This window comes from Tenrec ecaudatus, chromosome 10 (genome assembly GCF_050624435.1).
Source record: "Tenrec ecaudatus isolate mTenEca1 chromosome 10, mTenEca1.hap1, whole genome shotgun sequence".
Classification (NCBI taxonomy): Eukaryota; Metazoa; Chordata; class Mammalia; order Afrosoricida; family Tenrecidae; genus Tenrec; species Tenrec ecaudatus.
In genome coordinates, this window is record NC_134539.1 from 67,084,823 (window position 1) to 67,099,138 (window position 14,316).

Genomic DNA, 14,316 nt, shown 5'->3' on the forward strand with positions numbered 1-14,316 from the left:
CTGTGACCTCTGTGGATGCGGACCGCCACATCATGCTCATGCAGAGGCAGGGCTGCTTTCCAGCAGCCACCCTCTCAGGTGGCAGCCCAGAGCTGTAACCATGACCCCCGGAACGGGTTAGTCGCTCACTACCTGGGGATAGCCAAAGCCTCTAGACACGCCATGTGATCTCAGGACTGGCAGAATTTAAGTGATTCATTGGGTGAGAGGATAATATTAGAGAAAATAACATTGCTGAGATGCTGAAGTTATACCCCTTCACATTTCCCTCTTTCTTCTTTTAGGTCTGTATTTCAGAGCCTGGGAAGTTTACTCAAAAGGTGAAAGTATGGATTAGTGAGTACTGGAACCTGATGGAAACTCTGGCTATTGTCCTGTTTTTAGTTGGTTTTGGCCTCCGGTGGGGTGATGACCCTCTTTACACCGCAGGAAGACTCATTTACTGCATCGACATCATCTTCTGGTACACAAAGCTCCTGGACTTCTTCGCTGTGAATCAGCATGCAGGCCCGTATCTGACCATGATTGCAAAAATGGTGAGTGCTACCAGATTTTATATTTAAGGTTCTTGATAATGAATACCCAATGGGTTGACATTTGAAATTATTTGTGGAAACACAGTCAGAAGATCCTCTTTATCAGGTACTTTTCTTATAACCACAAATTAATATTAAAAAATGCATAGCTTTACATAACGTGTTGGGTAGTTGATCAGTGCACTCAGTCTGCCTCAAAGTCAGGGATTCGTGCAGAGTGGTAGAAGGCTTCCCTTCTGTGCAGATGACCTTGAGTTCAAATCCTGGCCAATGTCCATCTGTCTCTCAGTGGAGCTTGTGTGTGGCTGTGATGATGAGGATATTCCAGTGTCGCTTTCAGACTAAGGCTGTAGTAGTCTGGGTACGTTGTAGAAACAAATCCACAGAAACTCATGTATAAGAGAGTTTTATGTAAAGGGTAAGTGCACATCAAGAAAACATCCCAACCCAGTGCTCCCCAAGCCCACAAGTCCAACAAAACCCATATGTTCGACACCGATCCACAAAGTCCTCCTCCATCTCACAAAACACACACAATGATGCCAACTGCAGGAGGAAAGTCGAGTCAGTGAACATGTAAGCCTCTCAGCTCTGGCAGGGGTCTCCACATGGCTGCTCCAGCACCCAGGGATAGGTCCATGTGGCTTCTCCTCGGGGATGTTTTGCAGGAAGTGAGCCTTGTCAGCTGAAGCAGGGACCAGGCTAAGGCCTCTGCACCCTAGTCCGACCATCACAGAGCAAGAGAGCCAGACCTAGAAAGGCGAGGCTCACCGAGCCATTTGTCCCTCCACTCTTCAATTAGCCCCACATGTGTTTCTCGGCCAGGTTGGCACAATGAAAATTCACTATCTCAAAGGCAGATGAGGATCTGCTTCTGAAAAAAAGGAGTCAACGAAACCTCACGGAGCACAGCTGCTCAATCCTATTATATTCCCAAGGGCCAGATGTGTGCCCTGACTCCACGTTCTGAAGATGACACGGACGAAGGGATATCATTGCTGACATGGGAGGGGTTTTGGTTGAAAACAAAGAATATCAGCATATTTCATTGACCGAAAGGCATTAGTTTGTGTGGATCCTGACAATCAATGGGGATGTTGTGTTGAGCGGGAACACCTCATGGTGCTTCCCTGGCACTTGTCCAGAGGGCAACCATCCAAACAGAGCAGGGAGTCATGGTGGTTCACCGTCAGGAAGGCTGGGTGTCAGGATTGGTCCTTTCACCATACTTATTCCACCTGGCTTGTGAGTACCCCACCAGAGACGGAGGACCAGATGGCATCAAGACAGAAGGCAGACGCATCAACAACCTGTAAGATGCAGACAGCACAACCTTGCTTGCTGGAAGAGAAGAGGACTTGAAACATTGACTGATGATGATCAAATAATACAGCCTTAAATCTGGATTACACCTTCTCATAAAGAAACCCAATATTTTCATCGCCCGGCCAACAGACAACATGACAAACAGAGCGAAGATGGAAGTTATCCAGGATTTCATCTTACTTGAATCTAAAATCAACACCCATAAAATCAGCAACCACACAATACACTGCACCTGGAAAATCTGCCGCACAAGATCTCTGACACGCGTTCAAAAGCAAAATTGTCACTGAGGTACAACGGGCCGAATTCATGGCATTTATAGACCATGGTATTTCTCAAGCACCACGCAGACAGGCTGAAGTAGATCATTGTTGTTCAGTTTGAATGCTGTATTTGAATTATGGTCCTAGCAAAGAGTGCTGCAAGGACCATGGACTGCCAGCCACCAGAACAAACAAACATGTCTCGGAGGAAGTATAACCAGAAGGTACCCGAGAAGCAACGAGGCCAGACTTTGTCTCACCTACTTCGGACCTGTCACAAAGAAAGACCAGTCACGGAAACAGGACATCGTGCTTGGCACATTAGAACAGGGAGGTGCTCAGGGGAGATGCTGACAGTGTGGCTGCAGGGACGGAAACGTAGCCAATGTGAGGATGGCCCGGTACGGTGCAGTATTTCTTTCCTTTGTTGCACGCACAGGCTCACTTTGAGTCAGAGATGACTGGATGGCACCTAACAGCCACAAGAATCCTATTATCTACCCTTTGCAAGAAAAAGGCCGAGTACATTTCCAAAGGCACATATAGAGAGATTATTATTTGAATGTCAGCTGCCCCCAGGCTCCAATCTGTTCCCTGAGATCCCTGTCATCTCGTCAGCTCTCTCCATCTGGCCTTGCACGAGGGTCTAAGATCTGAGCTCTAAACGCAGCATCTCAAGGTCACCTATGGCTTTCCCTTCTAGAACACTCACCACCGGGCATGTGGCAAGCTCTTAGAAACGAGAGGCAGGGCAGACAAGAAGGGGGCGGGGAGTGAAGGCGAAGAGAACCTCCGGGATCCCACAGACAGACCTTCTCACTCCACACTTTTCGCTTAGACTGGAAATGCTTTTTTTGGTGTGTGGCCCTGGTGACGTTTGTTAGATGGTATGTGCTGATGCCACCCGTCGCCTTAATTATTTTCACAGTGTTCTTTCTCCGTGTACTGAGTTTGGGGCGAGCTCCACACTCTGATCCTTTAGCAGCAGATCAGCACTTTTTGATGGATTTGAACTGCCCACCTTGTAGTTCACAGCCATGTGGTTAACTCTTTACACCACACGGGGCCTCCTTCACAGTCTCTTAAGGACCTGGCATCCGTTCACTGTGTAAACTCCATGTCAGCATGTGAATTTCAAGCTTTCCTACAGCAGTACCTGAGAAAATCCAAGGAAGCAGAGTGACAGAATTCAATGCTATTTCATCAGTCCTTTTGCGGAGGTCACGTGGCCCCAGCCTCAGGACAGGGAAGATGAGAAATGTAGAGACAGTAATTAAATAGTTTTAAGTTTCAGCTCTCTGGTAAACCCCCCCTTTTGCTGTGCTATTTTGCAGACAACAAACATGTTCTACATCGTGATCATGATGGCCATAGTCCTGCTGAGCTTCGGAGTGGCACGTAAGGCCATTCTTTCCCCAAAGGAGCCTCCATCTTGGAAGCTAGCTCGAGATATTGTATTTGAACCCTACTGGATGATATACGGAGAAGTTTATGCTGCGGATATAGATGGTGCGTATGGGCTCTTCAAGGGCACCGGCAGTTCGGTGGTAGAATTCTCACCATTTAGGCCGGAGACCTGGGTTTCATCCCCATCCGGTGCCTGTCAAGCACAGCCACCTCTCAGCTCGGTGGGGGCTTGTGTGTTGCCATAGTGTTGAACTTGGCCCATCGGAGCTCCCATGCAAAGGAACAAAGGGCTGGTGACAATCAGCCAGTGTTAGTTTGATCCTCTTGTGTGGCCTTGAGTTGTGGGGTGAGATGATGGCAGCTAACACAACAGTGACAGCAACATGGGATTTTCTATTATGTAGAAATTGATTCTTTGTTGGACCTTAAATTTTTTTAGATCTGGAAAACAATAATCTGAATATTAAAAATATCAAATATGAGGGTAAGTCCAAGAGTATTGCAACAACAACGATAGAACTGGTTATTAAACAAAAATATAAAAGTGGAGAGCTATCATTTATCCCACATATAGGTCTATGCATTTCTAAAGCAGTGGCTCCCTTGTGCTAGCCCTTCTCCGGAAAATTCTATCTCTTTGATTTACACCAAGAGCTTTGAGAACAAAAAGAAGCCTGAATGGGGCAAGATCAGGACTACAGAGTGGATGGGGCAAGCCTTCCTAACAAAATTCTTGTAGGACAGCCCTGGCCATCCTAGAAGCAGGAGCAGGTGTATTGCGATGGGAAATGTTCCTGGTCTTTTTCTCACCAACAGTTTTCAGTTTCCTTAAAATTTCATAACAAGCCCCCTCCTGGTCATCCTGAACTCCTACGAGTTCTAGAAATAATGACAACAGAAAAACAGCTTCCACAACCCTCTGAGCTGACCTCTCTGCCTTGGATGTTAGTGGCCCAGCAGATCCTGGGGAAGCCTGTTTTGACTGGGCCTCTTTGGAAGCTAGGAAGCCGACAACAAGGGTATTGCTGAGCGGACTCGTGTGCAACCTTCCGCTGATTGTGGAGACATGCTTTTGCATGTGTTGTTTGGAGCCAGCTTGTGCACGTATGAAGTAGCACTCAAGTAGCAATTCTCTCTGACTTACCCTCATATTTTTAGTATTCTGCAAAAGCGATGTGCTAAAGATTTGTCCAGAGGCATGTGACTGTAATTTGTTTTACCTTTCTTTTTAAATTTATTATGTTCCCATTTGCAGTTTGTGAGAAGAACACCTCGTGCCTTCCTGGTTCTTTCCTTACTCCGTTTCTTCAAGCTGTCTACCTCTTCGTGCAATATATTATCATGGTGAACCTGCTCATTGCTTTCTTCAAGTAGGTTTGTTTCCTTAACTCCAAACGGGGACAGGCATTTTGGGCAGATTTATCTGTCTTGTGAGAAATCAACCCTCTGTTTTGGTGTGGTCTGTGTTTTATCATTCTGTTTTAAGACATGAGCATGCAAACGTGTGTCGGGTAAAGCAAAGACTGGAAAGAGAAAAATCAGCGGGTGGAGAGAAATAGTAAGGACAGAATAAAAGAAGACCATGCGTGGTAATTAAGCAACCAAAGAGCATCTTAGGAGACTCCCTGTAGTTGCTAGGAGCCAGAGCTGTCTAAGGAGGTCTGGGTAGACTCCCTTGACTTGACCATTGATGTATGTCATTCCGTTTTCTTCTGTCTCCTTTTTCATGGCATCTCCTTGCATGGGTTGATGTCTTCCAAACCTTCTCACCCGGGGGTGTTCTTGGGCTCAGAATTTACCCGTCTTCTGCCTTTACTTGTCTGGAGATCTGATTCCTGGAGCTTCCTATCTTGCGGAGCGTATGCTGCTGGCAACCCCCGGTTTGCATCTCCAGACAGATCTCTTTTTTAAGCTCTGATCAGTCATACAGGTGCATGTGGCCCATGCACATGTAGTTAAATGCGCAGATTTCCAAATTTAAATGTTCCAAGCAGGGTTCTTGATTCCTTTAACTTTCCTATTTCGACTGGTAATCTCTTAAAAACTTACGGCGAAGACCATGACAGTTTTTTTTTTTTGTGTGTGTGTGGCAATTCCATCTTCCCAGTTGTTCAGATCAAAAATCTTGGAGTCATTCTTGAAGCTTCTTTACACCGTTACCTCTAACCTGTCCGAAGCCCCATCTATCCAGCTACCCCTAACAATCCCACTACTATGAACCTTATGTCCCTGCTTCTGCCTTTGGCCCCTCTATTCTGACCTTAACGCCGTCATTAGAATTACCCTTAAAAACTTATGTCAGATCATGTGACGCCCAGGCTCCACCAAGTCATTGCTCAGATGCCCTCTTTTTAATTTTCTTTTATCTTACGATTGTGTGTGTGTGTGTGTGTGTGTGAGGCTGAAGAGAGGCAGGCTCTTTATTGGAGCACTTGTCACAACCACACAAATCAACAGCCCCTTCCTGCTCCTTGCCGCCTTGCCCTTCCTATTGCTAATGGCAGGGGCTGCTCGCAGAGGTGCGAGCAGGACCAGGGCTGCCCTGGGATCGCAGGTCACAGGGACAGAGTTGGGACTCTAGGCCAGGGGAGGAAGTGCTGCTCATTGGGTGTAGAGTGTGGATGAGGTGGGCAACCTAGGAAGAGGGCTACAGCAGAGAGGGGAGGGGCAGGGAGGGGAGGGGAGAAGGCCAGTCTAGGGGAAGAATGGATCTACAAAGGTGGGAGGAGGCCAGGAACTCTCCTCCCTAGCCTCCCTACCCTCAAGTAGGGAGCCACCTTAAGATAGGGCAGGAAGCTCAGGCCAGGCACACTGGGCCTGGAAATCCCCGCCCCCCTGGGTGGGGGGTGGTAATAGAAGAAGAGGGGGCCCCCAAGGTGCTGAAGCCCATGGAGGAGACCATGCTACACAGGTCTGTTCTGGTGGTCCCGGTCGGGGAGGGCCTCATGCTCTGATTGTCACCTGCAACTCCAGATGTACTGGGTCGCCCACACTACAGGTGGTCTCTGCCTTGTGCGCACCCAGCTGTTCATGCCCCAGCACATCCCAGTGAAGGGCCACCAGCTTCAGGTGCTCCAGGACCAGCTGGTCACAGAGGTCTTCCATGAGGGCCTGTCCATGCTGCTTCAGGGCCGAGATTTCCCAGTGGATATCCGACTGGCTGTTGTTCTCCAGGCCGAAGACTTTCCATTTCTCTTCCTCCAGCTCTTCAGGGTTTACCAGTTGTCCCTTCTCCCCAGAGGAGTCTGGGAGCCCCTGGACGTTGAACTTGTCCACTTGATGGCAGGTGGCTGGCACTGGCCCATTTGCAGGATGAGCTCGCCATTGCTCTGGGTGTGCACTCTCAGCTAGGGCTCCATGCCGTTGAAGGCATCCAGGAGAAGGTGGCACTGCTGGCCGCCGGTTGCAGGCAGAGTGGTGACGTGGGTAAGAAATGCCTGATGTTCTCCCTCCATGCCTAGACACAGAGGGAGGCTCCCCTCCAAGTGGCCTGGGCCTCTCTCTGGAGGACTTGAACTTGAGAATGACTTCCATAGTCTTCACTTGGCTCAAGTACTGGCCCAGCCTTACTGTCCACGTAGGACCTCATGGCCTGTTGGACAGGACTGGACAAGGGGACGTCACTGACGCCAATGCCATCATTGCTGAGATTGTGGGGGACAGAATCAGAGTGAGGCCATCTGGGAGGGTGGTGGGTCCCATGGCCCCATGACACTTGTAGAGTTCTCCAGGCTTTGATTCACGTCTTTTTTCCCCTGATCTGACAGGACGTGCAGCATGCTGAGCTCCAGAGGACAACTTCCATTCGCTGCATTTAAAATATGACCTCTTTTCCTCTAATAGTAGTTTCTGCCTAGACATTATTCTGATTAGGATGTTAGTATATTTAATTATAATAGGAAATTTATGAATTTTGTTTGGTGAAAGGTGGACTGGAAACCTAGTGAGGATAATTTTTTGGGTAACTGTGTGGTAATATGGAGTGACTTAGTCCTCACAACTGGAAAAAAAAGAATCTGAATCCCGTGTTTCAGGTTTCAGTATTTTAACATTGACTCTCTCTTTCTGCAACACACAGCAATGTTTACATGGATATGAAGTGCATGTCCGATAAGCTATGGAAATTCAACCGCTATCGCTACATCATGACCTACCATGAGAAGCCGTGGCTGCCCCCACCTTTCATCCTGCTGTGCCACGCTGGTCTCCTCATCCGATCCCTTTGCCATCGTCAGATCCCAAATGACCAAGAGGAGGAAGATGTTGGATTAAGTGAGTACTTGCTGGTGGGGCAGAAAGGGGAGATTAAATTATGGTGATCCAAAGCCAAGGCACTGGAGCCTTGTGGATAAAACAAATTCACGGCTCAGGATGGAAGGCCCTGGGAGCTAGCTGACAACCGAACACCAATGGATGCTCTGTTTTGTGGGTCATCCTAGCGTCAGCTCCGATGTGGGGCAACTTTATGAGCGACAGAGTCAACTTCACCTGACTAGCGCCACTCTCCTGACTGTTCGTGTGTAGGAGTATAATATTGAGTTCTTCCAATCCAAGAGCCTTAGTTTCCAGCGCTCTACCACCTAGGACTACACTGTGAGTCACACGGTTTTCAATGACTCATGTTCGCAAGGGTTACCAGGTGTCTTCTTCATTAACCGTATGAGTACGAAAGCGCTACTGAAACATGCCCATGAAGAACGACCACACCGGCATTGGAAACACTGGAATTCAAGCTTCCAGCATGATAGGAACACGCATGCCACCCTGAGAGGCCACAGTGACAGACACGTGATGATCGGGGTCTAAGTAAATGCATTAGCAGCCACTCTGGTCAAGATTATTTGAAAGGAATTATAGGCAGCCGCAGCCACTCTGCTTGCCCGTGTGAAAAGGTTACATCTGTGACTCCTCTGCTGTCCCAGGCCCTTGTCAGAATAACTCCCACAGGACAACCACAAGCATGTGTGCTCATGTCCTGGTGGTTGAGGATGGAATTGCACTAGAGAAGGCCTTCCAGCCTGAGCACACTAGACCAGCCACGTTTTCCGCTTCCCAATCTCTTGAGTGGTGAAGTCATTCTGAAGTGAATCTTTTGTATTTTCCAGAACTTCGGCTCTCCTTTCTGCAAAGTTTAAGTCCACACATCTGCAGGTTATCCTAGGTCATCTTGCTCAGTCCCTGCCTGACCACGTGACGTGACCATCGCCCGGTTGTGATAAGAGAACATGACTTCTTATGGGCTTTCTTACTGATCGATGAGGTCCCTAGCAAACCTTCCCACCATTAGTGGGTTAATGCCCAATTTCTGTCTCATTTGTGGGCATGAGTTCACAAACCTTGTCCTGATTTCCATATGCAAAATATCTCTGATAATGGAAAGCTTCACCATCAGTCATTGGGGGAAGACTTCCTTGGGTAACAGAATGTACAGACCCGGGTGTGAGATTAGTGATCCTGTTCATCCCATAGGTGAATGCGTATTCATTCTGCTGCAGAAACGAGAAGGTGTTTGGGTAGGGGGCTGCCCTATATGCGGCCGAGCATTTTACTTCATTTTCTATTATCTGCACTGCATTACTTTTTCAGACCTAGAAGAGAAAGCAGTGAATTCCAAAACACGCCTGGTCCCAGGGTTTCACAAATAGGATTGTGCATTACGAATACACATCGAAGCAAGTCCTTGGGGCCAGGCCATTGCGCAGTGCATAGAGATAGGTAAAGCGGGTGGTCTGCGTTTGCTCCTGATGTTTGGCTCTGTGATATATTTTTCTCCCCTTGACTCACTTGCAAGAAGAGCCTGTTTTTATTCCTTCCTTTGAAAGATTCAGCTTGCAAGAGAACCACCGAAGGGCAACTGAAGTTACTTTGCAGACTTCTAATTGTACGATGTTAGCCTTCCGATGTAGAAGTCTCAGGAGCCCTGGTGGCATTGAGTCTCAGGAGCCTTGGTGGCATTGTGACACTGGGAGGCACCGGGTTAACCACAGTACGATGAGACTGTCTGCACCTGTAAAAATATACAGTCTTGGGAACCAGGGTTACAATGAGTTACAGTATATACCGCCTAGTGGTGGGTAACACAGAAATCTGAAATCAAATACCGGCTGTTTTCCCAGAACCATTGCCACCTAGTCATGGAGGTGAGCTAATGCGCCTCGCTGCTAACCCAAGGGTTGGATTCCACTCAGCGGTGCCTCTGACTGAACAATACGAGCTGCTTGAGAGACACTGGGATGACTAGGATCTGGCCAGACACCCAGCAACTTACCAGAGAGCTGTTCTTGATCTGGGCTTACAAGATGACTCTGGTGAATTTTATGATGTTCAAAAATGAGTCACCCCCAATAAAATTTGGCATATGCCAAAGTGAGTTCACCCTTGGCTTTGGAATTTCTGATTGTAACATTACTTCCAATCTGGTGAAGTGAGCCTAGACAGCTCTCCATGCGGGGCAGCAGCGCCACCAGGTGGACAATCATAAGAAAGCACCACAAATCGTCTCAGCCACTGGAAGTGCTCCCTTGGGTGTCTGCTTTTAGGAATCCATAGAGAACTCAAATCGTCTCAATTGTAGAGTTTTCCGCTCACAGGGCATTCTTTGCTGTAAAGAGGCATTTAGAGTGGGCTGGGGAGACTGCTTTTCTATGTAATGTCTGAAAGATTCTTCCATACCATAGAACTCAGAAAAAGTAGCATACATTCCCCCCCCCCCCAATAATTTTATTGGAGATTCTTACAGCGCTTATCACAATCCATATGAACATCTATTGTGTCAAGCACATTTGTACATATGTTGCCATCATCATTTTCAAAACATTTACTTCTACTTGAGCCCTTGCTAGCAACTCGTTTCCTCCCTCCCTCACCCTCCCTGCCTCATGAACCCTTGATAATTATTTTTTTTCATGTCACCCACCCACTTTTCTGTTGTTTCTCCCCCTGGGATGGGGGCTTATATGTAGATCATGTGATCGGGTTCCCCTTTCTTCTCCCACCTTTCCCCTTACCTTCCTGGTATGCTACTCTCATTATTGGACCTGAAAGGTTTACCTGTCCTGGATTCTGTGTTTAGAGCTCTTATCTGTACCAGTGTACATGCTCTGGTATAGTCAGATTTTTAAGGTAGAACTGGGGTCATGATTGTGGGAAGGGAGGGAGGAAGCATTAAAGAACTAGAGGGAAGTTATATGTTTTATCAGTGCTATAATGCACCCTGATTGCCTGGTCTCCTCCCAGTGACCTTCTGTAAGGGGATGTCCAGTTGCTTACAGATAGGCTTTGGGTCTCCACTCTGTACCCCCTATCATTCACATTGATATGATTTTTTGTTTTGGGTCTTTGATGCCTGATACCTGATTCCATCGGCACCTCATGATCACATAGGCTGGTGTGCTTCTTCCATGTGGACTTTGTTGCTTCTTGGCTAGATGGCTGCTTGTTTATCTCCAAGCCTTTAAGACTCCAGATGCTATATGATTTGATAGCCGGGCATCATCAGCTTTCTTCACCACATTTGCTTATGCACCCGCTTTGTCTTAAGTGATCATATCAGGAAGTGAGCCTCATGGAATGCCGGGTTATTAGAACAAAGTGTTGTTGTGTTGAGGGAGTACTTGAGTAGAGGCCCAATGTCCATCTACTATGTGGATATTTAACATGTAAATATATGTACATACATCTAATTCCTTATTATATATAAATACATTTACATATGTACATGCCTGCATTTAGACCTCTATAAATGTCTTTTGCCTCCTAGTTCTTTCCTCTATTTCCTTTTAAAATGTAGTATGCATAAGTTGTTAACCTATTATACTTCTGACTACTATTTGCCTTAACCAATATGTTTGTAATTAAAGCTAGCATTTCAGTTTTCATTATATTGCAAAATAGTGAAACACGTGCATTTTTTGAAAAATCCTCAAGAGCTGTAGAGATTCTCTCTCTCTCTCTTTCCCTTCTCACGAATGGAAGTTGACACTCTTGAAGGAAGGGAACACTTAAAATGTTATATTTTTAGCAGCATCATTGTATTACCATTTCCAAGTATTGAGAACTTGCTGAAAAGGTGAAGCAACATGGTTGCATCTAACACTGCTTAGAGCCAGAGTTCACACGGTAGGGCGAATGTGCAGGGTGAAGGTTGGCTCAGTCGTTCATTGGCCTCATCATATCACAGAAAATGTCTTTTCATGAGTTCGTTATATCCAGCTAGATATATATCTTTGACCGATAATAATAGTCTCTTTTTCCATAGACTGACTTAGCAGCGTAACAACTCAAAGCTTTCTTAGATTCACTGAATATAGCAGACATTCCCTTTTGTCATTGATTTTAATTTATAGATCACTCATTGTCATTTGGATAGCTAAAACAGTTGGCAAGGTAACACAAAAGGCAATCAGATTCCTTTCTATTTGCATATCCATGTAGTGATTTTTTTTATGCGACTGTGTGACTACAGGAAAATACTGAAGAGAAAGTGTTTGCTCCACACAAACACATTTCTGAATGGTCCCCGGCTGTTAACGGAGCAAGTCGGGAAGAAGCAAACCAGGGCTTCCTCTTACTCCGACCTCAGCCTCACCAGCAGCATTAGGAGTTTCACCTTTTCTCACATGCGCTGCGGTTTATAATTCTTCAAGTGCAAGACAGGCACGTTGCATCTCTTGCATCAACTTCTCACCAAAATTTCCTTTGTGCGCACTGCCCTTATTTCCACAGAACTCTACCTGAGTCCCGAAGATTTGAAAAAGCTCCACGACTTTGAAGAGCAATGTGTGGAAGAATACTTCCACGAGAAGGTGGAACGCCTGAACCGCAGTTGTGAAGAACAAATTCGGGTGACATCAGGAAGGTAAACGATATCGCTTTCTTTATCCTCAAATTTCTCTCAAAACCTCATTGGAGAAGTGAACCTTCTAGAACATCCCCAAATCAGATGTCTACAAGAGTAGAACATTTCACTTCTAAACAAAGAGATTTGGGTTCTCTAAAATTGGAAACATTCAGTAACACATTGAATGCACTATTCATTCCATATGCATGTTTATTGAGCATCTACTATGTTTCAGACACTCTTTTTGTTCCCAGGGATAATGGTTAGAAGGAGGCAAGCACCCCTCCCTTCACAGGAGTTATATTCTGGGGTGTGTGTGTGTGTGTGTGTGTGTGTGTGTGTGTGTGGTAGGGGTAGGGGAAGGGCAAAATGTAAGCAAATAAACACATTATTTAGTATAAGTTACAGAGCTGCAGGGAGAATAATGTAGTGTAAGGAAGTAGGGAATGAGAGAGGGAATTGGATATCACTTGGACTCTTTTGGATAGCACAGTCCAGGAGTATGAGCAGGTGACCATGGGAAAGAGAAAGAGAGCCGAGGAAGCCAGGCAGAGACACTTCATTTGCATAGTATGCTATAGTAAGCTCACTGGATAGTCCATAGTCACTTTATTTGTCTGGCATGCTGTCCAATCCCAGGAAGGCATTTCAGCCCACCTCAACTGATGGCTTACATCTTATTCGGTTGCATTGTGGAAGCTGCTCTCACCAGCTTATTTGATCCTGTGTGGCTACCTATGACCGGCCCTCTGCCAGTTTGACCTCCTGGGGTGGCTAGTGGGTTGCTGTGAGGCTGGAAGCTCTGTCGCTGATATTTCAAATACCAGTAGGGCCACCCATGGCCAACGGAGCTCATCAGGGCGTTCAGAGTAAAACACGCTAGAGAGAAAGGCCGGACGACCTGCTTCCGAAAGTCAGCCAACAAAGCCTCCGGGAACCACAGACTTTGTCTCAGAGTTCACTGCACTTCGCTTCCTTTGGATGGGTGCCCGGGAGAGACTGAGTCTGAGAAACATCATATGAAGTAAAGTAGAGAGTCAGCAAAGAAAAGAGAAGCCCTCAGGGAGAGAGACTGATATAGTGGCCACCAGAGTGGCCTGAAATAGCCGGACTTACAGGGCAGTGAAGGCCCAGGCAGCTCAGGAGTAATGACCAACAGCTCCACAGTAGAACTGGCTCAGGGGTTTTTCTAGGTTGCAAACTTATATTCTTACAGAATTGAGTTGTGAAAGTGGAGAAAGAAGAGCACTTGTTAAGGCTGTTTACAGGATATAATTTGCTTCTGTATTTCCAGCACTGGCTTGTTTTTGACCCTAGTTGTAAACCAACATTTCCCTTCTAGTCTGTGGAGTAAGATGCAATGCTGTGTTCCTGGACATTCAGCACATTTGAATATAGCATGCTTGCTAAACACTGCATTGAAAAGGAAAGTTTACATGCTTTACCATCATGTGCATAGTGACTTGAAAACAGAGTTGTAGCTTTGGAAGGTTTCATTATTGCTTTTTCTTTCTTGTTGTTACCAGGGAACTGTTAAGTAATATCTAAGAACACCTCTAAGAGGGGGGAATGTTGGTGTAATTTATTTCATCTCCTTGTTGTTCTAGGACTCCAAAAGAACCTTGCCCTATATGAGTTACTGACAGGTACTAGAGAGCAGTGGTTAATGGCATCCACCATGAAGTCAGACCGTCTGGGTTTAAAGGTGGACTCTATTACTAACCAATCATGGAGGTCTGACCTAATACCCAATATTTCTTCTGTGGGAGAGTCAGCATTTCTGCTTATCTTGCAGGGTAAACTAAATAAAATGTGGATTAAATAAAATCATACGTGTAGGGACTTGGTGAAGTTCCTGGCACACACTGAGCACTCAGTGACTATGATGTTGATTATAACGACCTTTTCTATCATCTCATTTGAAAGACTGAGGACTTAGGATAAG

The 14,316-nt window shown here is 46.3% G+C and overlaps 1 protein-coding gene across 1 annotated transcript in view; it reads left to right on the plus strand.

Moving 5' to 3' along the window:
• The window catches only part of TRPM6 (transient receptor potential cation channel subfamily M member 6), a 206,374-nt gene that overhangs the window by 135,464 nt on the left and 56,594 nt on the right, over positions 1-14,316 (plus strand). The window contains exons 20-24 of the mRNA XM_075560537.1: positions 285-536; positions 3,460-3,634; positions 4,788-4,902; positions 7,611-7,804; positions 12,257-12,389. Coding sequence (XP_075416652.1) covers positions 285-536; positions 3,460-3,634; positions 4,788-4,902; positions 7,611-7,804; positions 12,257-12,389 — 869 coding nt within the window. The remainder of the gene's footprint in view (positions 1-284; positions 537-3,459; positions 3,635-4,787; positions 4,903-7,610; positions 7,805-12,256; positions 12,390-14,316) is intronic.